Source organism: Pleurodeles waltl, chromosome 3_1 (genome assembly GCF_031143425.1).
Source record: "Pleurodeles waltl isolate 20211129_DDA chromosome 3_1, aPleWal1.hap1.20221129, whole genome shotgun sequence".
Taxonomy (NCBI): domain Eukaryota; kingdom Metazoa; phylum Chordata; class Amphibia; order Caudata; family Salamandridae; genus Pleurodeles; species Pleurodeles waltl.
This window is the reverse complement of record NC_090440.1, coordinates 1,892,903,111-1,892,930,497: the sequence shown is the minus strand read 5'-3', so window position 1 is coordinate 1,892,930,497 and position 27,387 is coordinate 1,892,903,111. Positions and strand designations below refer to the sequence as shown.

General features: G+C 42.8%; 1 protein-coding gene across 1 annotated transcript in view; it reads left to right on the top strand.

The window, feature by feature from the left end:
• Nucleotides 1-14,817: 14,817 nt before the first annotated feature.
• CD28 (CD28 molecule) overlaps nt 14,818-27,387 on the top strand; it is a 91,843-nt gene continuing 79,273 nt past the window's right edge. The window contains exon 1 of the mRNA XM_069221427.1: nt 14,818-15,556. Within this exon, the coding sequence (XP_069077528.1) occupies nt 15,484-15,556 (73 nt within the window). The 5' untranslated portion in view covers nt 14,818-15,483. The remainder of the gene's footprint in view (nt 15,557-27,387) is intronic.

The following is a 27,387-nucleotide window of genomic DNA, read 5'->3' as shown; positions in this document are numbered from 1 at the left end:
TAGTCTATGCGCTCAAAGTCCAACACTACAGTGAAATTCACACTACTGCTTGGCGCAGAAGAAGGCAAAACCTAGATCTCTGCAATGTGTTCTTTCTTCAGTTAGTGTGACACAAAGCATCTGGCCTGGCAAGGATGCTCCAATGAATGTTGATTATGATTACTCTTTATCTGTGGCTTGCTGATGCAGGATTTCAGCATATAGGTCATACATTCAAATGAAAAAGGGTCAACACTGTTTTGTTGACAAGTGTCACTAAGTTGTGCACTATAACATATCTTTCATTAGTGGTATCGTTTCAGACATCCTATGGCGTCTTTACAACTTGCTATGCACAGATCAGCTGACGCATGAAGAGTTCCACGTTCCAGGATAATTACTCCTACTTACAACATTATAAGACAGCTTCCACCCCTCCGATACTAAATATCTGGCACATCCTACCTGCAATATAAAACTATGATACTGTGGTAGCAAGAAATATATAAGAAGGAGCAAACAACTGGTTCAACCCTGGCTTAAAGCATGAACCAGGACAGAGTCAAACCCCAGCTTTCAGTCAACGCCAACGAACTCAGTTTTACCTAGGACACGTTTTGTCACAAACCGAGTATTTGTGAATATGCATGCTCACCTCTTGATATATCTTATTGCTAAAACACAGATGCTCACTGCTATCCAACTGAATGGTATTTATTTTATCGACCTCACAATGCTGAAAGTCTGAGAAGACCCAGTTGGGGTCGAACCTGTGACCAAGAGGTTAACCATTGATACCTTCTTCTACCCACTTATTTGCACATACACTTACATGAACAGAGATACATATGCAGACACTTATTTGCACACACTCATATGCACACACTCAAGGACCCCAGACTCACATACAGTCCTATTCACACTCTCACAAACACACACACTCGCATACACATTAGCAGCAATTAAAAAAATGTATTTGTTTATCTTACCTACGGGAGCAGAGCGGCAGCCCTCTCATCTCCCACCCAAAGCACCACCAGGCAGGCTTCAGACTACTTAAACTTAAAAGCAGCCAGGAACTCGGGAATGCAGAGATCTGACTGACTGTTGGATCCATTTTCTGTAACAAGTAGTGACAAAGCCAATAGGTCTCAGCAGTTCGAGAGCTACTGGTATTGTCAATGATAATGTCTTTTAGCCATGCCGAATAGCAGCAGGCCTGCTGTTCAACATGGCTGAAAGTCATGTAAAAATCCTAAGGGTATGGCGGCCACTTCAGTTTTGTCCCTGAAGTAATACACAAGCAGGCCAACACCATTATGCTAAACACTCCTGACAACGTTTTCTTCATTCACCCGATGCCTGCAGGCTTATTTTTCTATTTCTGAAACCTGTTAAATGGCAGCTTGTTTATAATGTGAATGGTCTGTCACTCGCTGGGTCCAGCCTACAAAATTCAAATAAATAAACATCTGAAGTTCACTGATGTCACCTGACCTGCGGAATTAGGAGATCACCTTCCCCAGCGCTAATAATGCCAGTGTTTCTTAATCTTACCTGGGACACATCCTGACCCTTTCCTATGTGTGTGTGAAACGTCCAGGCTGGAAACCTGAAGCCCAGTCAAGCTGTTCTGGTGTTTGAATATAGCTCAATATTCAAATGCTTCTCTGCTGAATGATTCTCTGAATTTCATTAATAAAGGTTTCTCATTTGCACTGTAAGTGAAAAAAATCCTATTGCAAGGCGAAATTGTCTTTCTACTTAATGTAGCTTGCCTTCCCCTGTGCATAAAAAAGGGGGAAAGAGAAGGGGAGAAGATGTGGTGCAATGGCTAGAGTGGATGACCTTGAAGTTGGGGAACTGGGTTCGAGTCTCTGTGGAAAGCTCACACATCCTCTGGATCTTCATGGACTTAGGGGTCTCCCTCTGGCACTGCCCTTGCTTCCTCCAGCTTCAGAGGTGGCAAAATCAGTCTCACTGTCTTTGTGCTTTGTCAATTTTTTTATTACACTAATAGTGAATAATATGTTATTATTCACAATTAATGTAATAAAGAATGAGCTACAGTTTGCTGGAATATGACCCACCCTGGCAGCTGAAGTAAGTAAACAATGATTTTAAATGTAGTTGTGTTCATGCTTGTGGGTGAGAATTTGTTTATGTGAGAACCAGTGTGTGTATGTGACAATGTGTGTGTATGTGTAAGCATTCATGTGGGAGTGAAAGTAAAGGTTAAATGGTGTGTGATGTTACCTCTGCAACCATTGGCATTTAGGTGAATTGATGTTCATGTGGACCTGGGCAAATCACTTAGGGCCTCATTATGAGTGTGGCGGTCCAAGGACTGCCACACTTGCATTGATGGTGGGACCACCGCACTTCAGGTGGTCCGACCACCCAATTACAACCCTTGTGGGTAGACCTGTCAGTGGACCGCCGTCCCTGCCAATAACATGGTTACTGATTGCATGACGGTAGACAGAGTTGTACTCAGCCAGGGCGGCGTTGAACTCTGAGCAACCTGGCTGATTACAACCCTCCTCACCACCAGCCTTTCCATCGCAGTATGAATGGCACAGAAAGGCTGGCAGTGAGGGTGTGCTAGGGGCAGACAGTGCGCATTCGAAGGGTGCTGGTCGGCCTCCTCTGTGCTTTGAGATATCAATGGGCTCCTTTAAGGGAGCCGAAAGCTATCTTGTAGCACTGTTTCTGCCAGTCTGTCCAGCAGGAATGCTCTAGTGCAATGTTCCTGCCGATCAGACTGGAGGTAACATTGTAATAGTGCAGGGGGGATGACACCGCCATGGTGACGGCGTTCTTTCCGCAAAGTTGGCGGTCCTGTGGTGGGACCACTAAACTCTAAATCCGGCCCTTAATCTCTTCATGCCTAAAAATCAATGTGTCCATCTGTAATACAACTAGTGCTCATGTAAAGCACTCGGGAGCAGTGGATGGGGTACACACACACACACACACACATATATATAAATCTAATATACACATACATACATATGTGGTGGAGAAAGCATTGTTTAATGAGAAATGTGCCACCCATCAGAATTTTACCTGTAGGATATCATGTATAATGCTCATAGAATCTGGCATTCCAGTTTGTTGAAATGGCAAACTGAAGGAATTGAATCATCCCTCAAATTTCAGGATAGGTCACTGAACAGAATGATACACTGACAAACTTAAAAGCCAGCGCTTAATGTCAACTGAAGGGGACTATTTTATTCTACACATTTAATAGATTTTGAGGGATCCAAATTAGGTATGTGTATGTCCTAGAAGTGGAGTGATACTAGCAGGTCCTCTAAAGCTCTTTCTCAAACTGAAGGATGAAGTTGAGGGATCTCCTCCATGTACTGGTATAAAGTAGCATTAGTTAAATGTCCTTTTAGGGTTTAGTGGAGCTTAGTAGGTCTCCGACAGGCAAATCAACTGGTCTGAGAATGAACTGGGGTCTGGTAGAAGCATTTTACATTGCTGTTGTTTCTGTGCTGAGCTACTGCATCGCTACTGGGGAATGTAGAAAATGGATGGGGAAAAAAGAGAGCTGTTGGCCGTCTGCACAATAACCTTGTAGGACTAGTGATCCTCAACATTGGTCCGGTAGGCTGGTGGGCCCAACTGGTCTGCTATGAAATTTCTATTTGCATCCCCCGATGAGTAGGGTCAAACACCATGTCTGGGGAGAAGAGGCAATATCTGGACTCATGCGGAAATATCTCAGATATGGCAATATGTTTGTGCAGGGCTACTGCACGGCTTTTGGGGCTGTTGTTCTTTGAACATAACAGGCAGGTGTAATTTCAAACAGCATTGAGACTGGGTGTTTGTCCTGTGACAGGTGGGCACAGGCTACACTGTGACCAACATGAGTTTTGGGGCCAAGACTGATGGCTGGTACAGAGCTACGGAAGCAGACTATAAGACTGTGTAACCTTACTCTGGTGGTCATGCATTGTCCCCAAGAAAGAAAATTGTGAAAAAGGATGGCAAACCCAATTTTGAAATATTAACATCATTGTTTGGTGGCAATTATCTTGGCTTGTGTATGAAAAGTAATGCAGGAGATATAGTTATAGCTCAAACCTGATCAGGAAGAGTACTGCGACTCTAATGCACAAATCTAAGGGGCAGATTTTGAAGCCCTTAGCACCGCCTTAATGACGCCTTAGCATCATTTTTATTATATTGAGGCAGCATTAATTTGTACATTTCCCATGCCATATTTACAAAGTGGCACAATGAGTGCATTGCACCACTTTGCCACCCCATGCGCCACAATATGCCCGCGCAGGGAGGCCCGAAAAAAATATTGTAAATTTCACTGTGCTATTTTTTCCACCATTTTTAAAGCCTTGTTAGGGCAGGCGTTAAAGTGATGCACCCATAATACTCTATAGGCCTCACTGTGCTTTGCTACACTAGCGTCATCATTTTTTACGCTTGTTCGGCAAAGTGCCACAACAGCATCAAACATTTTGACGCTATTGAGGTAACTACCGCCATGGTGCACTGTATGGTATAAATGGTGCAACCCTGTTGTCGTTATGGGGACTAAAGGGGACGCAAGAAAAGTGGCATATAGGGACCGATGCACCACTTTCTTGTAAATCTGCCCATAACTGTTGTTCACCTTTATTGCTGGGTGCTTGCAATTTCATCTTGCTCCAACCTGTGGAGAACTAATAGGTTAAAGATAAAGGAGACAGACTGTTCAGAAATTAGCACGTCTGTTACAATTACCAAGACTGGTCAATGAAATAAGAGATCATGGCAAGAGGGCATAAATTGCCGTTATTTAAACAACTGGGGTGACTTATCACAAACAATAGAATTAGGAAATGAGGAATTCATTCAAAGCAAAAAAAGCATGAAGCTATCTGAAAACAAAAATGAGGTCAGTAACATGGCTTAAGTTGCAGGGCCAAACATTAGATGCGATTGTGGCACAACATAGGGCATGGTTTGAAGATATCCTGGAGAGTGTCAATTTGAAGAATGGGATTGAGTCACTAGAAAGAGAAACTTTATTTAATCTATATGACATTAATAGAATGATTCGCTGCATGCAAGGGCAGCAGGTATCCATGAGAAAGTGGTGAGACACTTCCATACAAAATTCGGAAATACTATCATCACTTACAAGTACAAAAGAGATGCTAGCCCATCATTAGGTTTGAATTTTGCCTCTTTCCTCTTGAAGCAGAGGCGATGTTTGTATGAGGTGTATGGCATACCCTACATCCTTCATAGAGGACAAACACTGGTGAGATTGGTCCTCAGTGGATTACAGAATTTCTGTCATATCCACTGTATGTGAGATACATTACCAGAAGCACTGGCGTTCAAGCTCAAAATAAGGGTTGTAGAGCAGAGACAGATACATACATATACAGCTTTATAAATTACTTTTGTACCACCAAAATCCAAATGTACATATTGAAAAAAATTACACTTTAAATCTACAGGATACACCTTTTATTTGTAAAACCAAACCTCAGAATTAACTCACCAGAAGAAAAGACTTTAAGGTCACCTCCTGAAACAATGGAGTTATTCTCTCCTTATCACTTACACAAATAAAATAAGTTGGACAGCCCCCCCCCCCCCAGTCTCCACAGTTGCCATAATACATATAACCTTAGATAAGATTTACCAAACCCAAGGAATGTCGCAGGAGTTTAGATACTAACAGTTGTCTAAAAAAGTGAGATTTTTAGAAAGGGAAAGAAAATAAGGCTTTTTTCCTGTCTTTTCTTCCTGCATCTGTTCTATCACCAACAACTATGACAGTCTCATGGCCAAACGAGAGACATCACAGAATGGTGTTCCATAGTTCAGAAGATGATACATTTACATACATCTGTGACAACGCAAATAAACATTTTCAACGGGACAAACAGCTGACTTTTTTGTTTGGGATATCTTTCTAAACCTTTTACTGTCTGGTGTTACTACAGATAGGCTCAGGAAGCAAGGCGCTCCTCAGATTTCACTAGGTAAGGTAGAAGTATACATTTAGCAGAGGGACCCTACAAACTCAAGCTCGCTGACCTCCAACCTCCCTTGAATCTAAGCATGTTGGTCAAATCATCGAGTTTCTCTTTGACAATGCTAGTCATTTGACACCAGTAACATTACTTAGCGGTCGGCATCCCCAATTTAACAAGTTCCTGCAGGCTGCCAGACCATCCCTCAGTCAGGCGTCAACCCGAATTTATTCGTAAATGCGCAGAGGCACGCAAAAGTATAAAAAGTATATTTTTCACTCAATGAAAAATGGAGAAAGGGAAAACAACAATGTTTAACATATCACCACATTAATTGCGCTCTCTACTTTCCAGCTAGGAAGTAAATCTAATAACTCCAATGTCTTTCAATGCAACATGAGAATGCTGGCATTCCGACCAGTGAAAATCTATTAGGGTATTTTCCGAACCAGATAAAGAAATAAAATATATAGAGAGCTAGATAAACACAAGGTTACTAACTAAAACAAACCCTGACAGCGGAGGTTTCTCCTTGAGGGTTGGGGAGCATTCCTCCCCCCCCCCCCCCAAGCAGCGAGCCACGCTAAATGGGAACAATAAAATGCTAATTAAATGATTTCATTGCAATTTTAATTTTTACAAGGCGTGCAGCAACCGCCAGCCTGACCCAGAGCCAGGAGAAGTGAGGTGTGTGTCCTCTGATGAACCAAGGACTAGAGCAGTGCTGGCCAGACACTGCAAAGTGAGCGTGTCAGTTTGGCCGTCAAACTTGCACCGGACAAACTGACATGTGCACTTTGAAGCTCTCCATCCAGCTGCCTTGGGCAGCTGGGTGGAAACCAAGCACAGGTCTAAAGGGCCTGAAAGAACCAATTGAATACATGTCTGATGTGGTACTGGAGGGCATATTGGTAGCATCCAGTCTTGTTATAAAAGAGCGATTCTCCAAATTATATGCCAAGAGAACCTGAATTTCATTAAAGACAAGGAGGCTAGCATTATGCATTATTCCTTTAATGCCACACCGTGCAGCACTTGAAAGACCTTTTACATCATAAAGTAAACATTCTGGAACAGAACACCCATAACATATGATAAGTCCATGCACATAACAATCTGCGTCTTTGATATGCAATACTTGCTTCCTTCTTCGTGGATGAATGAAGATATAGAAACCACTGTAAATGCAAAACCTCAGAGGAATGAAGCTCCTTCTAGGAGGCGATCTATTGGTTATTACCTGAAAAGAAATGGAAATATTAATGCTCCAGCTTAAGAAAGGTTGAAGAACGAGAAAACACAAGATAGTCGACGATTAAATGTTCATCTTAAAACATAACATTTTGCATATACATTTTTTTATCTTTTTTTTTATATTATATCACAATTTTAGCAGAAGCTAAATCTCCACATCTGGGTTGGAAGGGTAAGATAATTTAGCCTCTGTGTCTTTAATGAAATTCAGATTCTCTTGACATATAATGTGGAGAATCGCCATTTCATTACAAGACCAGAGGCTACAATTATGCATATCAGTAGCCCTCCATATTCTTTAATACCATCTCCATATTCTTTAATATAGCGGGTTCATGGAGCCCAGGACTCCTCGAGGAGTTTCTCAGCTCTTCCCGAAAGGCCTGACATTTCTCTAGATCTCCTGATATTCTCCAAGCAAGAAGGCTCAAAGTCCCTGTCAGAACCACATGGTGTTCCTCTCCATCTGCCCCTCTCAACAGACTTTCCACAGCAGGAAGGAAAACAGAAATGTCACAAGCTGGCTCCAAGGTTATTGGAAACCATGCCTGTGATACCCAAAAGAGAGTTATTAGGACAAGAGAGCATTTCTCTTGTCTCGACTTTTGAAGAGCCCTCTGAATCATTGGGTAAGGTGGGAATGCATCCAACTGTAGTACTTCTTTAGTTGAAATGTCAACCTGCTCGTACAGAAGTCTAACTCCAGTGAACCCCAAATCTGAGACAGGTTCCTGAAATAGGCCTCGCTCAATTTCCAGTTGCTGAAATCCCTTAAAAACCTTGAATTCCAGTCCGCAGTCACATTTGCCTTTCCAGGCAAATACTCTGCCTTCAAGCTGATCTTGTGCTTCAAGCAAAACAGCCAGAGTTTATTGGCTAAATCTGACAGGTCTGTGGATCTCGTTTTTCCTAAGTGATTTATATATGTTACTGCAGACACACTGTCCATCTTTAACAAAACTGCTCTGCCTTGCAAACAATGTTTGAAACTCATAAGGGCATACTGGCCTGCAGTCAACTCCAAATAATTTATGTGATGCAATTTTCTCTGTGCAACCACAAACCTATAGTGTCCAGTGCACCCAGGCGAGCACCTCAACCATTTGAACTTGTATTAGACTCTAAAATGAATTCTGGGGAGTATCCAAAGATCACCCTGCCATTCCAGGCATCCAAATTCTCCAACCACCAATTCAACTCCAGCTTGGTTTCCTGATCTAGAGATATCTTGTCTCCATACCACAATAACCCTTCCCCCGAAGGGCCTTTGCTTTTATTCTCTGCAAAGCACAATAATGTGAGGGGTCTGGAAAGATTGTCAGAATGGAAATAGACAGAAGATCCAAGAGTTCGGCTAGATCCCTCAGAGTTAAAGACTCTCATTTCAGCACATACCTTATGTCTTTTCAAATTTTGGTAATCTCCTTTAGGGGGGAAAGCATAACCATATTAACTGTATCTACTGTGAAGCTTAAAAACTCCACAGACCTGGAGGGAGTAAGAATAGACTTCTCCCTGTTCACTATGAAGCCCAAACTGTTGTGGAGGAACATAACCGTTTCCAAGCCCTTCAAAACCTGTGCTCAGCATTGGGACATGATTAGGATATCATCTAAGTAGAAATTCATATGCACACCTCTCTCTCTGAGGTAGGAAGCTACAGCTCTCATCTCCTTGGTAAAGCGCTGGTGAACGGCCAAAGAGAAGCATGCGGAACTGGTATTGTTGACCCCATCAGGTGAATTGAAGATAACGCTGAACTCCCTGGCCATCTGAATGGTAAAGTAGGCATCATTCAGGTCCAACTTTACCAACCAAACCTTTTCTAGCAACATATCCCTTAAGAGATGGATTCCTTCCATCTTGAAATGCCTGTATACAAGGAATCTGTTCAAATCTCTTAGGTTTATCACAGACCTCCACCCTCTGTCTTTCTTTTCCACAAGAGTGTACTTACAAAAACCCTGCACTCTAAGGGAAATTCTATAATGGCACCCTTCAGCAACATACATTTTTCCTCTTTTCTACCACTTTCTGCTGGTCTGTGGTCAAAGTTAATTCTCTTGGGGGGACAGCTTGGAAGAGTTTCTTCAGGTAATCTATCTTGAATCTCTGGATGGTTTCTAGCACCCAAGGATCCTTCCTAATGTTTAACCAGGTTTGGGTAAAAAGTCTGAGGCAACCTCCCACATTTTCCAGGGAAGATGAAGATTGGTCGCCTAAATGTGGAGAGCCAAAATATTAAGAAGGTAAGCATGTATGGCTAAGTATCGATTTACTATTCTTCACTCCACACTTGTGCACCTTGAAGATATGTAGTCAAAGTACACATAAATAGAACTAACAACATTAAACCTCTATTTACCTACATATAGCTCCTTTCACAATATTTTACTTCTTGATGTTTTTGCTAAGATATTTTTTGATATATCGATATTTGCCACGGAATATTCAGGTAGTTTATCCTATGCAGTGGCGTAACAGAACTGGAGCCCCATGCACGGAATAAGGACAGGGTCCCCCTCCAGTCTCACTCAGTTTAGGTGTTGTGCTGAGGTGGACCCCTGGAGCCCTACCTCACCCCGCAAAACTCCGCACCCCCCAGCAGTGTGGGGGCCTTTGTTATGACACTGATCCTATGAGAATAGTGTTCATTCGGAAATTGATGCATTTACTAGGCAAACATCCACAACTGCAGATTTCCCATTGCAAATTGGGCCCAAAAATATTTTGGGAAGTCTGTATTCTTGTGTGCTAATGGGCATATTTACAAGCCCCTAGAACCACCTTGCGTCGCACTAGCGTCATTTATTTTTTTACGCTAAGGCGCCGTTAAAGAGGCCTTTCACCTGTGCCGTATTTACAAAGTGGCGCAATGCTCGCATTGCGCCACTTTTTAAACCCTTCCACCACATTATGCCTGCGCCAGGCATAATGTATCCAAGTGGGACGTTCCGACGCAGGAAGGCCCGAAAAATGGAGCAGTAAAATTTAAAACATTTCATTGAACCATTTTTTCTGTCAATTTTAGCGCATGCTCCGAGCAGGCGTTAAAATTAAAATGATGCACCCATTTTAATAAATGGGCCTCCCTGTACTTTGTTGCACTAGTGTCAAACTTTTTGACGGTAGCGCAGCAAAGCACCACAATATGTAAAAAATGTTGACGCTATTGTCCTAATGACCGCCATGGTGTGCTGTATTGTAAATATGCCTCAACAATGTGTTGTTAGATGGGGCAGAGGCGAAGCAAGAAAAGTGGCACATCGGGACTGGTGTGCCACTTCCTTGTAAATATGCCCCTTCGTCTCCAGACTTTTAACTTTGTAATGGGTGCTTTTGAAAAAGTATGCCTTACATTTAACTGGAGCAAATTCACTTGGCTGATGATACCCTCATTAGCAATTAATGATCTCTTAGTTGAGTATTCTTGTAACCCATCTCTTTTGCCTTTTAAGCTGCTGTTGCATTCTTCTGAAGAAAGAGAGTATCAGTGTAAAACAAACATATATACTTACTTTTATTTTTAGTAAATCGCCTTTTTATTGGATAGATTCAAAGGTAGACCTCAGAAGTTTACCAAATATTTCTCTTTACACTCTAGGAGTGACACTCCTTCACCAAGGTCTATCGACACTCGTGGTTCTAAGACGCAGTAGTACATTTCCAGATTTATCATTGCCGTGTTCTAGAAAGTTCCCGTTGTATGTTAGCACAGTGTAATACTCGAGATGGGTAAAGGAGGGGGGTAAACGAGTGCGATGTACGAGTCGAATAAAAAACAACTTACCTCATTCCACATGGGACTTTTTGAATGCCCCTCTCTGTTCACTAAAACTGTTCATCCCAGAGGCAACAAAACACACCAAATAAAACGTCTCAAGGACTCTGTTCATAGACGTTAAATCATTATTTTCTTAACGCCGAGCAGGGGGGGGGGGGGAGGGGGTTGTGGGAGCTAGGGTGTCAAACGACCCGGAAAATGGTTTCAGGCCATACAAATAGCTTACGTGTAGTATTCGAGTTATGGGAACCTTACATCACATACCACATAACCAGGAACATCGAACTTCAAAGGTGCCAAGGGTAGCAAAAATGATGATGCTTTTGACCCTGAAGACGTCAAAGCTTGACTCCTTGCCCCACCCGTAGCCCATGATCAGCCTCCGGTTTGCTACTGAGGGTCTAGGGAAATGAGTGTTCGAGACGTATTTACTTTCTGATCCTGCTCTTGCATCCTGAGACTATAGCAACAAGGTTAGTGCCAAGGGTACCAAGAGTAGGCCAAGTGTAGCTGATCTACTGCTGATTATCCCTACGTGACATCTATGCATAACATAACATAGCCTAACCTATCATAACATATAATAAATAACATAACACTGGCAGACACAACTGGTCATGCAAGTGACCTTGCTGTCCTCCTCTACTCTCATTAACCTCATCTCCATGGGAGTCCAACCAAGGTGTCCAGCTTAGACTTCTAGGTAAGCAGTGGAGGGGTTAAGGGCCTCATGTGGAGTCCTCCTTGTTTGGGCGAAGTAAAGCCTTGGGCCCTTCACCTTCCTCTCACCCTCTCCATCTCCAAATACCTTTCTTCTCCAACTTACCAAGCCTACTAAGTATTTTCCTTCCACAACATTACACCAACACTGTTAGTCCGAGCAGCAGCAGATACCTAATATGTTTTGATACCTTTTGATCTCTTGGCCTGATTACCTTTTTCCAGTATGTGTCATGAACTGCTCCTGAGTGGAGCCTGGAATGCATTCATCCTGGCTCCATGTAACCAGAGCATGCAGAAGGCTATGCAGTCAATTCTGGGTGGATATTAAAGGGCACTTAGTCTGACTGTGTGTAGCTACTGCATGCTGTACCCGTTTTGTTCCTGGTTTGACCCTAGAATGTATCTATCACAATGCTTAATTTGTAAATAAAAACATGCCGGTGCCCAAAGTGATCCTTTAAAACACGCAGCTGCTGCATTTCAATGTACGAGCACAGAATACTGAGACAGCGTAATCCTAAAGCCACCTCAGGAATCTTTAACCAATTTGCAGCCACTCCCTGCCCCTTCAGCTGAGTCTTGCAGCTTTCTCCCTTTGTGACGCCTTTTCAGTTTTTCTCTTCTTCCGCTTTTCCTGGTTGTTTCTTTTATTCGTTGTAAATGCCTGATACAGAAAATTAAGTGCTGGCCTTCAAAAGTAAGTGCTGGTGCCCCGCACCGGAAACCACAAGCTCAAATTAAGCACTGATCTCTCATGGCTGACTGTAACCCATGCATATGGTGGACAGCTCCTCTACGATTCCCCATTGGGTGGTAGCAAGCAGAGGCCTGAGATCTGCTTAGCACTGCTCATTGCCAAAGACAAAATATTGTACATTAGGCACTAGCCTTTTGCAGAATGACTTGCCACATTTGTTTGTCTTGATTGTTTATATTCTTTGTAAATTTGCACATCCAATTGTGACCTTATGGCTCTCTGGATGTCTGTAATCAGTGCACGCCTGGGAATTGTTATTGTATAGTTGCTGGGTAGACTCTTAAGAGCACTGAGTACGGCTGTATTTCTTCTGTGCTTCCGTGTATCACTCCTGGATAGAGCATGTACATCATTTGAGAGAACTCAGGGTATCCAGTGCATACCAGTATAGACGTTCTCCTGTTATTCCTGGGTGGAACCTATGCAGCATCTTTCAATATGGATCCCTGTAACTCCTCTGTAGCGTTCAAATGCCATTTACTATTACTATTACTGCATTTAGGGCACTTGTGATCAGTCCTGGGTGGACTCAAATCGATTACCATGGCTGACATACTATACACTGCATACCTAGGGATTACATGTCTGTCACTCCCAGGAGGGTTACATGACATGACTGTTTCCAGGTTATGTCGTGGGCTGCTTTTCTCTTGTTCTAGAGACCTGCTCAATCAGGGATAATTTATGTTCACCAGAATTGTTTTGGAGCTTAATAAACACATATGTAGAGCTAATCAAAAGGAATAAAAAATTGATCAGAAGTGGTAAACCTGTCTAACTAGGTACGTTTTCAGGTTTTTCCAGAACAGCTTGAAATCTGTTTCATGATGGACATGATCTGGGAGAGAGTTTCACAATGATGGTGCCTGCACGGAAAAACTACATTTGCCCATCCATTTTCTTTGAAATGTAGGAATGTATTCTCTATTTTGCAGGTAACCAACGACATTTCTGCAACAGAGGTGTAGAGTGGGTGCTTTTAGGAAGTGTATATATTAAGCGAGCAGCTTTATTTTGGACTTCTTGCAGTTTGTGAAGAATGTTATTTGGGAGTCCTAAGGAAACAGTGTTGGCAAAATCCAGACCAGAAAAGTTAGAGGCCATAGTTACCATTTTTGGCCTTCCAAAGGCAGGAAAGAGACAGGTTTCCTGATCATGTTCAACACATCGATGCATGTAGAGCCTATTGATCCAACCTGAGGTTTCATAGAAAGGATGCAGGACACAAGAACTACAAGACATTTTACAACTTATGAGCCACAACCATTTCTGATGGCCATAGAATTGGTTCCAGAGATTCAGTTTGGTGTTTAATATTATCCTTCTGTTATCTGTGTTTAATTTTAGATGGTTATTGATCATCCATTTCCAAATAAAACACGTAATGTTCTGGAACTCTAATTGAGTGGCCATTGTTCCATTTAGCAAGAGAGGGGATTATCCAGGTAACTGTGGAGGCTACACTCTCTTCCAGTTAGTTCTTGTATCTAGGGTTTAGCATATAAATCCATTTGAAGGGGGGTAAAGATGGACCTTGAGGGACCCCACGTCATCAGCACTGCTTTTGCTAAAAATAAATTCTAAAGGTGGACTACCTCGACTCTATATTCAAAAAAAGATTGTATCTATTTCAAGGGAGTCCCTGTCCTCCAGCAGCCTCCACACAGTTGACCAAAATATTATGGTCGACAGTGTCCAAGGCAGCAGGTAGATCAAGTAATATCAGTGCTAGGACAAATCCCTCATCACTGTCCCATCTAAGACCATCCCCCACTGACAAGATCACAGATCCTGTAGTACTGTGCATTGGACGGAACCCTGCTGAAGACGGATGGATATAATTAAAAATCTGCAAGTTCTACTACTTCCCCAGTTCTCGAACTAGAGATAACGCTATTTTTAATTCTATTTTGTTTAAGAAAAAATGTAATTTGTCACAGAATTCTTGCATCGAAGATACACTCTGATTAATTCTCTTGGCTGATGAGAGCTAATTTGTATGTTTAAAAAACGATTCTGTAATTTTATTAAACGAGTATGCAGTTTTTGTTTGAATTAATTTGCTCTTGTATTCTGTTCAGCCAGTTCTGAAATTGATGTCATTATCCTGATTGCAATGTGTATGCGTTTCAACAAGTTCTTCAGATATATTTAGTATGGACCTCTGCTGACATACCCAATATACAAGGGGGACGTGGAGAAGTACGCCTTTTTTGCAGTTTTATAAAGCGCAAACATTACCCAAGGGCATTAGAACGGTTTGCATATGTACCAGATTACAGGGCGCATTTTTGAGACATGAGGAAATTAAGCATTTGAGGATATTGGGCCGAGTCCGGGGCGCGAATCTGGTTCCCCAGCTTCAATTTTGGCGATTCTGACCGCTAGTCCCAACAGCTGCTGATAATCACTGTCCGGTAATTAGCCTCTCTCTACCAGCTGGAGGCAGCTGGGAATTAAATTCTGGCACTGCCTCGTACATCAACAAAAAAAATATGATTGTACAGTAGTGGGGGAGTGCTGAATAGTTGTGGTAAGACACAACTTTATAAGTTATTTGTAAGTGCATGGTTAGACTCTTTTGAAGTTAACTACAACGTGAAACCAAAACCTCGCCAGCCTCTCCTAGTTTCCTGTTTGAACTGTAACGCTCCGCACACCTGTGAGCTTCGTGTCACATGAAGGAGGGAGGAATCAAGGCCGACGCTTGAAAGTTGTCATGTACCAGGGCCTGAGCAGGCCTCATCGTTTCCAAGAGTATTCACGCAAGGTCTTAGCACTGGGCAGTGGGTGAGACCCTCAGACACTGTCACCTGCAGGTCAGCAGAGTGCTAGAGTGATGAGGAGGACGAGAGATTGAAGAACTATTGATATTCAAGATAGTAACGAGAGAGAGAGTGGGAAGAAGGTATTTGGACAAAGTGGCGCCATTTCAAGCTTCGGATCCTTACTTTCCGGATATCTCTGCTGGCCCCAGTTCCATGTTTGTAACTAATATGATACTCGGGAGAATATTACTGGCTCTCAGCTTCCTTCAACTGGCCGTGTTACAAGGTAAATCCATATTTCCATTTAATCGTGTGATTTATTTCCTTTTTGTTCATTCTTCTGGTCACGCTTTCTTTCTTTAGCTTTCTTTCTCTTTCTCTTTCTTTAACTGTTCTCATTGTTGTTTCTCTTTCTTAACTTTTTTCTTTTCTCCACTATTTGTCTTTCTTTTTTCCTCTTTTTCTATACACTATTTTTATTTCTTTGTCGTTTCTCAATAATTTACCCTTTTACTTTTTCTTCACTGTTAAATTGAATGACATTTTATACTACATCAGTTTGCATCTACATTAAAGTTGCTCCCTAGTTAAACAGGAAAGAACGAAATAAGCAAGCCAAAACAAGGCCAATGCATCTCTAGCGTGCAATGTCACAATAACATGTTTGACATTAAATGTACAGGGCAGATATGTTCAATATCAAATCGAACCTGTGCGCATGAATAATAATCCCTATTTTCAAATCTGTATCGCAGGGCCGATCTGGGAACCCAAAGTTGTCGGAGCAGCCCTTGCAGGGGATGTGGGAGGAGTCGGGGGTGCAACTGCTGCTTTTGTTACCAAACCGGCCCCCAGTAACAAAATCGGGCCACACCATTGCAAAACCGGCCCCAGCCTTTCAGCATCCCGGGGAAATGCCCGATGCCCGCCACTGCCAGTCCGGCCCTGCTGTATTCGGGTTTATACAAAGGAGGAGGCATCAATCCAGATAAGATACAATGGTCTATGATAAGCAGGATCCAAATTAATCCAAGCTTTCACCCATCCCACTTAATATATCTTTAAGCATTGCGTATCCTGCCATTTTTGTACCACTCGCCTGAGAACTGGCTGGGAATACCAGTGCAAAAGAATAAAGTCAAAAGATAATTCTAGCTTCTCCTCATAATGAAACGGGCCAAATCGCAATCTCCCAGAGCCGCTGTTTAATTATCTGTCAAAAATAGAAACTGAATAAACTGCAGCATTAGACAGAATACAGAGGAAATTTGAGGGACTTGGTGGGATAATTTTTGACGGAAAGTAGTCCTGCTTGCAAGGCGGGAGCACTGTCGCTGAAAATCTGTGCGGGGCCACCTGACATATCGTGGCGCCCGCTGCATGATTTTTGTTTTTTCATTAGCACACTGTGGAAGCAGAAGATTGCTTCTCTAAATCAAATGCCCTTGAAATGCAGGGAGTTTTCCTTGTGGTAAATGGCCTTCAGCTGATTTCAACAGCGTAGCCAGTGAGGGCTGCACCACTGTAAATTAAAAGGTTAATTGATCTCTATTTGAGGTAGAAGAGCCCAGGGTTTGGCAGAGTGGGGCAATGATTCCACTCTCTGTCAATAAGTTGATTACACACATATGTACACGCTATTGCAATCTGACATGTACCCCATAAGATTCAGCATGGAATTTATTCTCAACTGAATCAGTGGACATTTCTAAACGTAATCCTATCAACATTAACTTTTACAAAGGATCAAATAATTCCTGCCATGCCACACCGTCCACTCTGCCGGGCAAGCTCTCTTCCTCTTACCCATTGATAGAAGCAAGGTATTGCTCATGAGCCTACACAGTAATACCCTTGACACCTTAAGTACCACGTTTTTTCAGTTTCCAGACTAATCATTGGCTAATGCTAGTGTGACGAAATCAGTCACACCCTGAAATCCTTGTGCTACTTACAGTGCTCCGTGCTAGGTTCAAACTATATAAATACACCAAACAAGGGAAAAAATGATACAAGCAACTAGGAAAAGCTGCTTCCATGATCATTGTGCAAAACTGGGGACACTACGATAACATAACGGAACCTCCACTTCCTTGCATCATGCTAATATAGCCATGGCAATGTGAGGAGGCACGGGAGTCCAAGGACTGAGGGGTTAATTTATGGAAAAAAGCGATAAGAGTAATTGCCACGTCATGCAGACTTCATTCTCAATTTGAACTACATGATGGCCACGTACAAGAAGAACCTGAGCACAAACAGTTGAATCTCTGCTGTGAGATCCAAGTTCATTATATAGATGAGAGTGTTGGTAAGTTAAAAACAGTTTCGTACCTGGGACATCTGGTTAGGACCAGCAACAATACAAGTAGCCTTGTAGGGCTATCTAAGGGAATGTAACTACTTGTACTTTACAAGGAAGGCCTGCAGTATTTATATATTAAACTAATCTTAAATTATAACAAGTCATATAGAGTGTTGCACCCAGTCTGGTAAGTGAAGTGGATTGATAGGTTACACCCTCGGGAACTGCCTGGCTCAGACACAATATGAATCGGCAAGAAATATGCACTTAGGAACGGTGTCCATACTTAATGGGCAAGATGCACTATCCCACAGATCACAAAAAGTGGTCAATTTGTGCGCAGTGTTTTTGCGGCCAGTATGGAATTTTGCGAAGCAGCCTACGCACTAAGGGCCAGATGTAGAAAAGCATTTCCCCCATTCTGTGTCTATGGGGAAAAAGTGTTCGTACATATGGCCCCAAATGGTCAATTTGCACAAATCCGAATTGGATTTAGTTGCAGTCTGACCCACCTAATTAATATTAATTAGGTAGGCTGTAAATTGTGACTCAATACGACTGGCCACAGTCACAGGGATGGTGGCCTGCAACAGTCAGACGATGATCCATGTCTGTGACGGTTTTCAGATAAAGTATTTTTGTTTTTACAAAACAAAATAGCCCATTTTCACTTCACAGAAACAGGGATGCCTCACTCAATTTTTGTAAACGGTTCTGTGAGATTTTGCAGTGGTCCAAAGGGGACACTTTCCCATTTGCCAGTGACTTACTACCCCGTCGTTTGCGCCAGTAACTTTTCAAATGTTTGAGTCCAGAATTACGGCCGCAAACCATTGATGCGTCTGATACTGATTTGGTATTTGGAAGCAGTGACGTCACGAGGCCCCTGCTCCACCAGCAGAAGGGGGGGAGGGGGTTTGGGGGTGTGGGGCTGTAGGGCTGTAGATCTCTCACTGAGCTCTCTAGGCTGATGACATGGAAAAAGGACTGGCCGCAGAACCGAGCCGTCCTAGGAACTAACAAACAGAACAAGAACCTTCAGAGGGCTTTTCATGAGTGGAAAGTGCAGCAAGGTCACACTCTCCCTGCCGCAGTACATGCCACTCCCTAGAACTGAGCGCCATACATTTGTCGGATATTTTCACTCTAGTGATATTAAAGTTGAAACGTAAACATTGGTACAAATAAATATAGTTACTACTGCAAATATACAGCTATGCAAATGTTAGTTTTTCGTCCACGATTTTGCGGGTGAATTTGAATGCAGAAGTCTATTAAAATATGCCCAGCAGATTGTTGAACTGTTCTGTGCCAGCCTGTTACCTAAAAGCAAGATAGTTTTTGAAAACCCGGATACTGCATTAAGAATGAAGATTTAGGTCTTCAAAGACCATCATTACCCAAAATATTTAGTTACTGATATGTAACTAATAAATAATTTCATATGCACAGCCTGCTACATTATAAACTTGGAAAAAGCATTGGAAATGCCACTTAGGTTTGGCTTATGAATACACGATCAAGCCAGTCCTAAAACTAACACTATGTACGTGAATGACTGGCCTCCTCCCGTCTGTGTTGATGCCAGAGAAAAACACCTTAAATTATCTAGTACACAATACGATTACAATGGCATGCGTTTTCCCCTGAATGGATATGTCTGGGCAGCTTGTGTAGGGCACTTTTTCGTGGAAACACATAACTTCTGCCCATTCAAAAGATTTTCTTCAGGCCCTCAACAAGTGGGTGGAGCCCAAGCACCTCTATTGGCAATTCTCTGATAATGTCTGGTAGCAGCTGCGCAATCAAGCCAGACCATAAGAACAAAAATGTGAACATGGTAGTGGATGATGACAAATTAGGTGACTATTCAGTGTGATCTGGGTAAATTATTGAGCTGCCCCAATTGGATTGAAGTTATAGGCATTATTATTTTCTTGGAAGGACCACACAAAAAACTCTGGAATTCAGCCCCATTAAGTGGACTCTGATTTGTTTTTAGCACATCTCCAAAAATATATGGAAATGCGATTTTTTTGGCTAAATTCTTCAATACTTTTACTGCACAAAACTCACCCCAGAACTCCCTTAGGGACATTTGGGCTTGCACACATTGCATGTTCACTCATGGTCAAACATGGTCCAAAGTGGGGGGTAACTTTTTTTCTGGCTACTTCCTAGTTTGGAAGGGTTGCCCAAAACTTCCTATGAATCTTCACAAATGTTTTCAACAAAAATACAACGCTCACTTCAGCGTCTGTCTGGAAAGTTTTGGGGTGAACCATCAAGCGGGGGCAGAGAAAAAGGGGGGCTCCCAAAACGCTTTTTCCCCCATGCATTTTTCCATAGGGATTTTGACCAGGAATAGCACCTAAACCATTGGATGGAATGACACTTAATTTGGCAGAAAGGTAGCTCTTGGTCCAGAAAGCGTCCTTTTTGTTATTTAGTGTAAATCCATTCTGTAGTTTTTATGAAATTAAAGAAAAAACAAATTTGTACATATAGGAATGCAAAGGCTCCGCGAACCCTCCGGATCTCATGCTGAGATCTGACTGGCTGCCAACACGACTCGGCCTCAGCCAAGTCCCAGAAAAAAACCATAAATAAAAAAGAAAAGGGTAGGGACACCCTGACCCTTTAGCTCTGGGGCTAGGGTCCCAGAGGGATCCCTCCACCGAGAGTGAAAAACATTTTTTTAAAAATTTTCATCAGGAGCTACGGCGGATCTGCAAAAAAAAAAAAAAAAAAAGAGTGCGGGCTCCCACACTTGTTTAAATGAAGTTCTCCAGGTCCTAGTGGAATGGAAATTTTGAATTCAGGGTGAGGGGGGGAGCTGCATGGCCCCCCGTAGCCCAGGGGACCCCATCTCCCTGGGGCTAACATCTAATTATTGAAATGTGGGGGTGGGGCGTCCTTCCCCCTGCAGGGGCAAGGACCGCCACCCCCCTGGGGCTAATATCGAATTAATAAAATGGGGGGCGCCTAGTCCCCCTGAAGCCCTTGGGACCACCACCTTGCTGAGGCTCCTTAACATTGGAGGAGGGCCCACCTCAAGGAGCCAATAATGACCGTGGTGACCGCCACCCACCAGGGATGGCTTCTGCTATGTCCCGGGATGCTCACCCCATCCCTGGGACATAGCTGTTTACTCTGACTTAGCTGGAGCTTTGAAAGCTCCCACCAAGTCAGAGCAAACACTCCGGTTCCAGCAAGTACCCTCACATGCACTGCTAATTGCATCACAAATGACAGCACTCATGAATCTCTGATAACATCATTGTTAATATCAATGTACTATTTGCCATAAAAGTTTTGATGAAAAAACTGCATGGCTGGGAGCACGAGTTATAGTTACCTTAGGGCACAAGTTATAGTTACGTGAGATAACTCTAACTATAACAGGTGAATTTTGATGGTTTTGTACATTTAAAATGTGAACCTAATTATTACCTTAGGTTTTTAAAATGAATTTGTTTATATATGTAGATAGGTTAATAGGTAGATAGATAGATAAATAACAATTCAAGGAACTACGTAGTACACATTGGCAAAAACACAAAGTGGGCCCATATGTTCTCCATCAGCTGGGCTCCTCCCATCGGACCAACAGGGCTCTTAGGTCCAGCAATCTTGATTGCCTCATTGTCTCCGGAGTCAAGAGAGCTAGAAGTGGAGGTGGCTCTTTCACAAATCTTGCACCTAATCTCTGGAATTTCTTACGTTTTTGTCTGAGAAAGGATGACGACTTCATGAGTTTTAGAAAAAAACTAAAAACATCTTTTCCCTTAATCATTTTTATTTACCCTCACTCTAGCAAGAACCAACAGCGCTGGTAAGCCCTTTGTCTGGTAGCCATGCACTTTACAAAACAGATGAAGAATTACATGCTTCCCCTATTGTCATTCACTCCCCCAATGTTTTTGAAGAACTGGAAAACTGGGTTCTCCCCCAACAATACCTACGCTGCTGCTTGTTGTCTGATCTGTATTATCTACTCAGGCAGACACGTTGCTTTTCCTTTGCCACTCTTTCAAAATTTAATTGCTCATCCTTTTAATTTGCTTTTTCAGTTGTACATTCATGGCCATGGTTAGCCATTCTCTGAGCCTGCTTTTGTACTGTTGCTCTGCTTGTTCCTCTGGTCACTGTGAGCGCGTTTCTGAACTAGGAATCACGGCGCAGTTCTTGATGCATTAGCGGTCTGGATGGTTAACAGGTTGTTACGCAGTGTCTGGGTCTACAGGAAATATGGTGTTTCTGTGTTTGTTCTCTCTTTGTTGTAACTGTGGCTATATTGTCTGTTTCATGCAGTGTGAGGTGTGATCCTAGCCACAATAGAAGAGCTACGGAGGTAAGCACTTAGGGAAGACCCCATAAACAGTGATGTGTTGTAAGCAAGGGGAGCCCTACACACCATTCACACCCCATCTCAATACAGAGGCAGGGACATCTTGAGGATTTTGCCAGGGTCACTGACAGTGCAGAGGCATTCTGATCCAAATTCTAAATGTGTTTATTACTCGGGGATAGTGACGTGTTTTCCATATCGTAATAAAGCCGCACCTCATGAATATTATTGGAAATCATCTCTGTGGACCCCCTCGCATTTCTCATAAGTGAGGTCCGCTTTCCACCTAAAACTAACTTTTTTATGGATGTTGCATGGTGTTGAAAAACAAACAGAACAATTCTCTGCTAAATGTCTGCAATAGATTGCCACCCAGATTCAAAATAAGTTAAAGGAAAACGGGTTTTAAAGCAATCTGTTTAAAAATCTTTCAAGGTACTCAAAGAAGCACTGTCTGCAGAACAGAGCTGGCTCTTTTAGGGGCCCCCTGAAACTGTGTGGCCCTGGGCCAGAGCACACTTTGCCCAGGCCTTAAAACGTCTCTCCACAGAGGGCCTTTCACACGCAAGCTGCATAGTGGTCCATCTCCTAAAGCCTACAATGCAAGCCATAGATGCATTTACAATAGACATGCATGAACATCTGCTGGATTTAAGTTGGTGTGAGAGCCCAGGATCTGGCTGTAACAGGAGACACACCAGCGCAAAGCTCAAAGCCGTTGTCGTATGAGGTGCACCCACCCTATGGCCCCTAGCAAAGTGTCTTTGTGAGATTTGGGGCGGGGTGGGGTGTGAGTCTCTTATTTCCCAGCAGCCACCGAAGTGGAGCTATCTATGAAAGACGGCGTGGCGAGCAGAGGAGGCAAGAGCAGGGTGTCCAGAGGGTGTGAGCTCCATGTTATAGATTAAAAGTGCACAAGGTATGTCAGGAGGTTGAGCGTCTGCTATGACGACCTATGAATGACCTGCATATCCCAGGGGATCATACCCAGATAGCCTGGTGTAATGTACCTGCTATCAAATGTTTGTGTGTATATGCGATTGTGTCTCTCCACGAGGCTATTTTTATGTTAGATATTTCCTGAATCAGAAATCTAACTCCAAACAAAAAAACAGCAAAAACTTTACAGAGCAACTGAATCATCTCACACTTGAGGCGCTGTACATACAACACAATGCGGCCCTTTTGAAATCACTTACACAATCCAAATACATATTAAGGTGGGCACGGTTATGAACATGGGATCTGATTTACAAAGGTAACATTTTGTGTAAGTTTACATTTTTTGGTATTCACAAATAGTATGTTTGGGACTACAAAGGCTCTGCAGTCTCGGCAGAGAACTCCACACATAAAAAGATAGGCCTGTCCTATCAAGATGAAGTAAACAATGCCAATGTGTATATCATAGTTGAGAGCAAAAATGAAAACCGGAGTAAAAACAAAGTACAATTTAACAAACGTGTGTGGGGTTTAAAAAGACACGGCAAGATATGTGTATTGCAGCTGCATGAGGGCAGACTGCATAACATTGGCTCCAGTGCCTTGCCATAAAATGTTAATTATATGTAATGTAAATGTAAAACATCGTGGTATTTGCTACCTTTTCAATCACATGTTCAATAACCATCATATTCCCCTCCCATCATATCCCACACCATATTGTTCATTATAGACTCACATAGTGTTGCACGAGCATCCGTGTAAACCTTTAGTAAATAAGTGCCAAAAACGTTCCTTGTTGGCATGGATAGGCCACAGCTCACAATAGTGCCCAAAGACCTTATGCGTCAGAGAGACTTTAATAAATTCAATTATTCGACAAGGATGGGACCTTACATTGGGACACTTATCAAGAGACTTTGTTTATCACACCCAGTTAATGTGGCATTACCAACAATGTAGCTTTAAATGGGATAATACCATGCAGATTTTTTTTTTCTGCGTTTAAAAGCTTAGCGTTAGCGCCAATGTTTTGCTTGTGCCAATAGACCTTCTTATGCTGTAATATTACCAAAGTGCAGAAGTGCTATGACAGCAGGAATATAACAATGCGGTTCAACTACAGAGGCATGACATTGCATATGATTTCTACTTCTGGCATAGTAGTGAGTGATTTCCTAATTTTTTAGGTAGACTACTTTTTTCGGAAAGAAAGAACATTATTTATCTTGAACCTTTGTTCGCCTAGGGCAGGTGTGTCCTAGAGATTTTCAGGACGGCTGGACACATTTCAGCATATCTACCTTCAGTGCAATGACAATCTATATTTTCAGTGTTTGTCCTGGATATTTGGCGCAGATCTGGCTCCCCTGAACCCAAATTCGACACCCATAATCTGTGGGTTTGTGACAATTGGAGAAAATATTTTATAACGTGTTCATATAACTAGTTATTTGCCTGTGTCAGCTTCATATGGTTGGTATGTGACTCAAAGTCTATATCTGTTTTTTAGGATGTTCCTAAGGTTCATCAAAAATGTACAAATTGCTTTCTAGAAGTAAAGCATGTCCATTTAACTCCATGTTTTCAAAAATGATCTCATTAGATTGCGAGGTCACATTAGATTGTTCAGGATTTTATAAAACATGCAAAAGGCAAATGGAGAAATGCTTGCAATAAACCTATTCACTACCAATTGTTTGGCATAGCAATCCAACCCATTGTCCTTGTGCACACTATGCCACCTTAGATTGGACCCAGCCATGTGCAAATCAGTCTTGACCCTGCATAATAGAAACAGTCTAGCCCGAACTGCCAAGCTAGGTCCTCCCTGAAACAGAACATTAGCAACCCAAGACAGGTTTTGCCCTGACAGTTTGTGACGGACTGTTCCCATGAGGAGCTGGGTCGGAAGGGATATGCATAAGGTGGGCCTTTGCCTAGAATGGCATGGTGGGAGAAAAACCACAGACAAGAATGTGGCCCAGAGTTACTGCCGGTGGCTGAGATTATGCCAAGAATTCTTTCCATCATCTTGTTGTTGCAGTTTACTCCCTAAGTGTGAAGGATAATCCCAGACATGGCTCCCATGCACACTGTGCCATAGGTCTCAAGGTATACCTCACTGATAAAGCCTAGGTAGATCAAAAATCCAGTTTGGGGTTGCTTGTGGCCCCTTCTGAAGGGGGCCTCGCCTGGAAGCTCAGGATGGACTTCCTATGAGGAGCAGAGTCTGCACTGATTTGCATAAGGTGACGTTTATTTACCCTCGCACAGTGGGAAAAAACAATGGACTGGAATGCATCCCAGAGCGATTGGCTGTGTATGAGATTAAGTCATGCAATCCATCCATCAACCTATTGTTGTTGCATAGTATTTAAAAGGCACTTCCAATATATATATATTATGTACAATTTAAATATTCATACTATGATGTTTGGGAGCCTGAAGAAGGGGACTATTCGTTTGTTGAGCATGCATTTACAGATACTAACCATCCTTAATCTGTGGGGAAATTTATTAACACTGAGGTTACTGCCATACCTTCAAAACTCTGCATGGTTGAAATCCTCAACAATCTTGAATATGAAGCTGATGAGGAAGGAATGACACATCTAAGTAGGAATTAGGAGCATTCTAGGAGCTCAGCGGTGGTCCCCAGTTACGGTCTATGTGGCATTTCAGAGAATGGACCCATCACATGACAGCATGTAGGCTTCAGGATCCAGAAAGTGTTTCCAGGGTGGAGGCTATGTAAGCAGGAAAAAGAATACCGACCTGAGAAGCAAATTTCTCTGCTGAAACATGTCCCTATTGTAAGGATTAGAGCAGCTGAGCTGTCTCATGAGGTAGGATCTAAGATGAAGGGGGTTGTAAAGTGCTCTTGACCCACTGGTGGATGCCCTTATGGGGGGATTAATGAGCAAAAGCCTGTCATGGTCTGCACGTCTCTTACCATTGTAGGCTGCAGTACTAGGAGGGATACCTGATTTCTTACTGGTTCTGGACTGGCCAAGATAAGATCAGCCCCTTCTAGTAGCCACGGTGCTGCTGACTAGAAAAACACCAAGGCAGACCGTACCCTCCAGAAGGAGTCCCAGAGGAAAAACCCAAGTAATGGGAAAAAACCTCTATCACAGGAACTCCTGAAAAAGAGGAAAAAACAATGAAAAAGACAAAATAGAAATCAAATCTGCAGGGAAAAATGCAGGAGCGAGAAGAAACTGGAAACAGGAGCAAGGATCACCACCAGGACAGAAGTGTTTGCAGCGCAAGGAAGGAGGGAACTGCAGTGCTTATATACCATGAAACAGGAAGTGACAAAAACAGGAAGAACGTACAACACCATCTTGGATTGGGAAAAGCCACATAGAAATGAATGAGAAAGAAAGCCAAGTAGAAAACGAAAAGGAACAAGGCATACTGGGAAGACAACCACCACAGAAGAAGACAATATGGATGACCAAGAAGAAAGAAGACATGAAGACAGAAGAAAAAGCAGAAAGAAGAAAAAAGAAGAAAAAGAAAAAGCACCCAAGTAAGGTAAGTGGGAAAGGAAAGTCAGGGAGGCTGCCAGGGGCCGCAGCGCGACCCGGAGCATGAAATCTGCCCCCTGGGCCGCATCGCGGCACAAAACGCCAAACGAGCACCAAAAAATGGGTTGCGGCGGTTCCGGCGTCCCGAAACGCAGACTGCTGGCCGGACTGCAGCCCGAAAAAGGGACCCTGCAGTAGTCTGCGACATCACAGTAGGCCCCCTCCCCAGGGCCCCGGGCTTGTCAGGAAAAAGAGAGAAAAAACTGTGAATAAAATGGGGAGCATGAACTGAAGAAGCATCTTCCCATGAACAGTCACTGAGGGGTTAACCTTTCCAGTGAATCAGGAATTGTAGCTTGTTCCGAAAGATGCGTGAATCACAGATCTCCTGTACCTCATATTCAGGATGGCCATCCACAGAAAGAGGAGGAGGACATTGAAAACGCCTATGGTGAGGATCAGGAACAAAGGGCTTGAGTTGCGAGACATGAAAAACTGGATGAACCTTCCAAGTCTGAGGTAAACATAGTCGAACAGCAACAGGATTCAAAAACTGGAGTATGTGAAAAGGACCAAAAAAGCGGGGTTTGAATTTGTTTTGAGACAAACAAAAAGGCAGAATTTTGGAAGAAAGCCATACTTTGTCTCCTGGCTGGTAAGATGGTGCAGCCCGACGTCGGCCATCGGCCCTTCTTTTCATAGTTTATTTAGAAATCAAAAGAGTGGTACGGATCATGTCCTGAATATGGCAGAGTCACCGAGCAAATGAAGTAACCACAGGAACTGGAGGTAGCACAGAAGGTATTGTTGGGAAGGTCTTGGGATGGAAGCCGTAGGTGCAAAAAAAATGTGTTGAACCTGTTGCATTATGCACTGTGATATGATATGAAAACACAGCTAAATCAGAAAGGAAATCAGACCACTTGCTTTGTGTGGCATTACAGAAACAACGTAAATACTGTTGGATTTCCTGATTCAAGCAT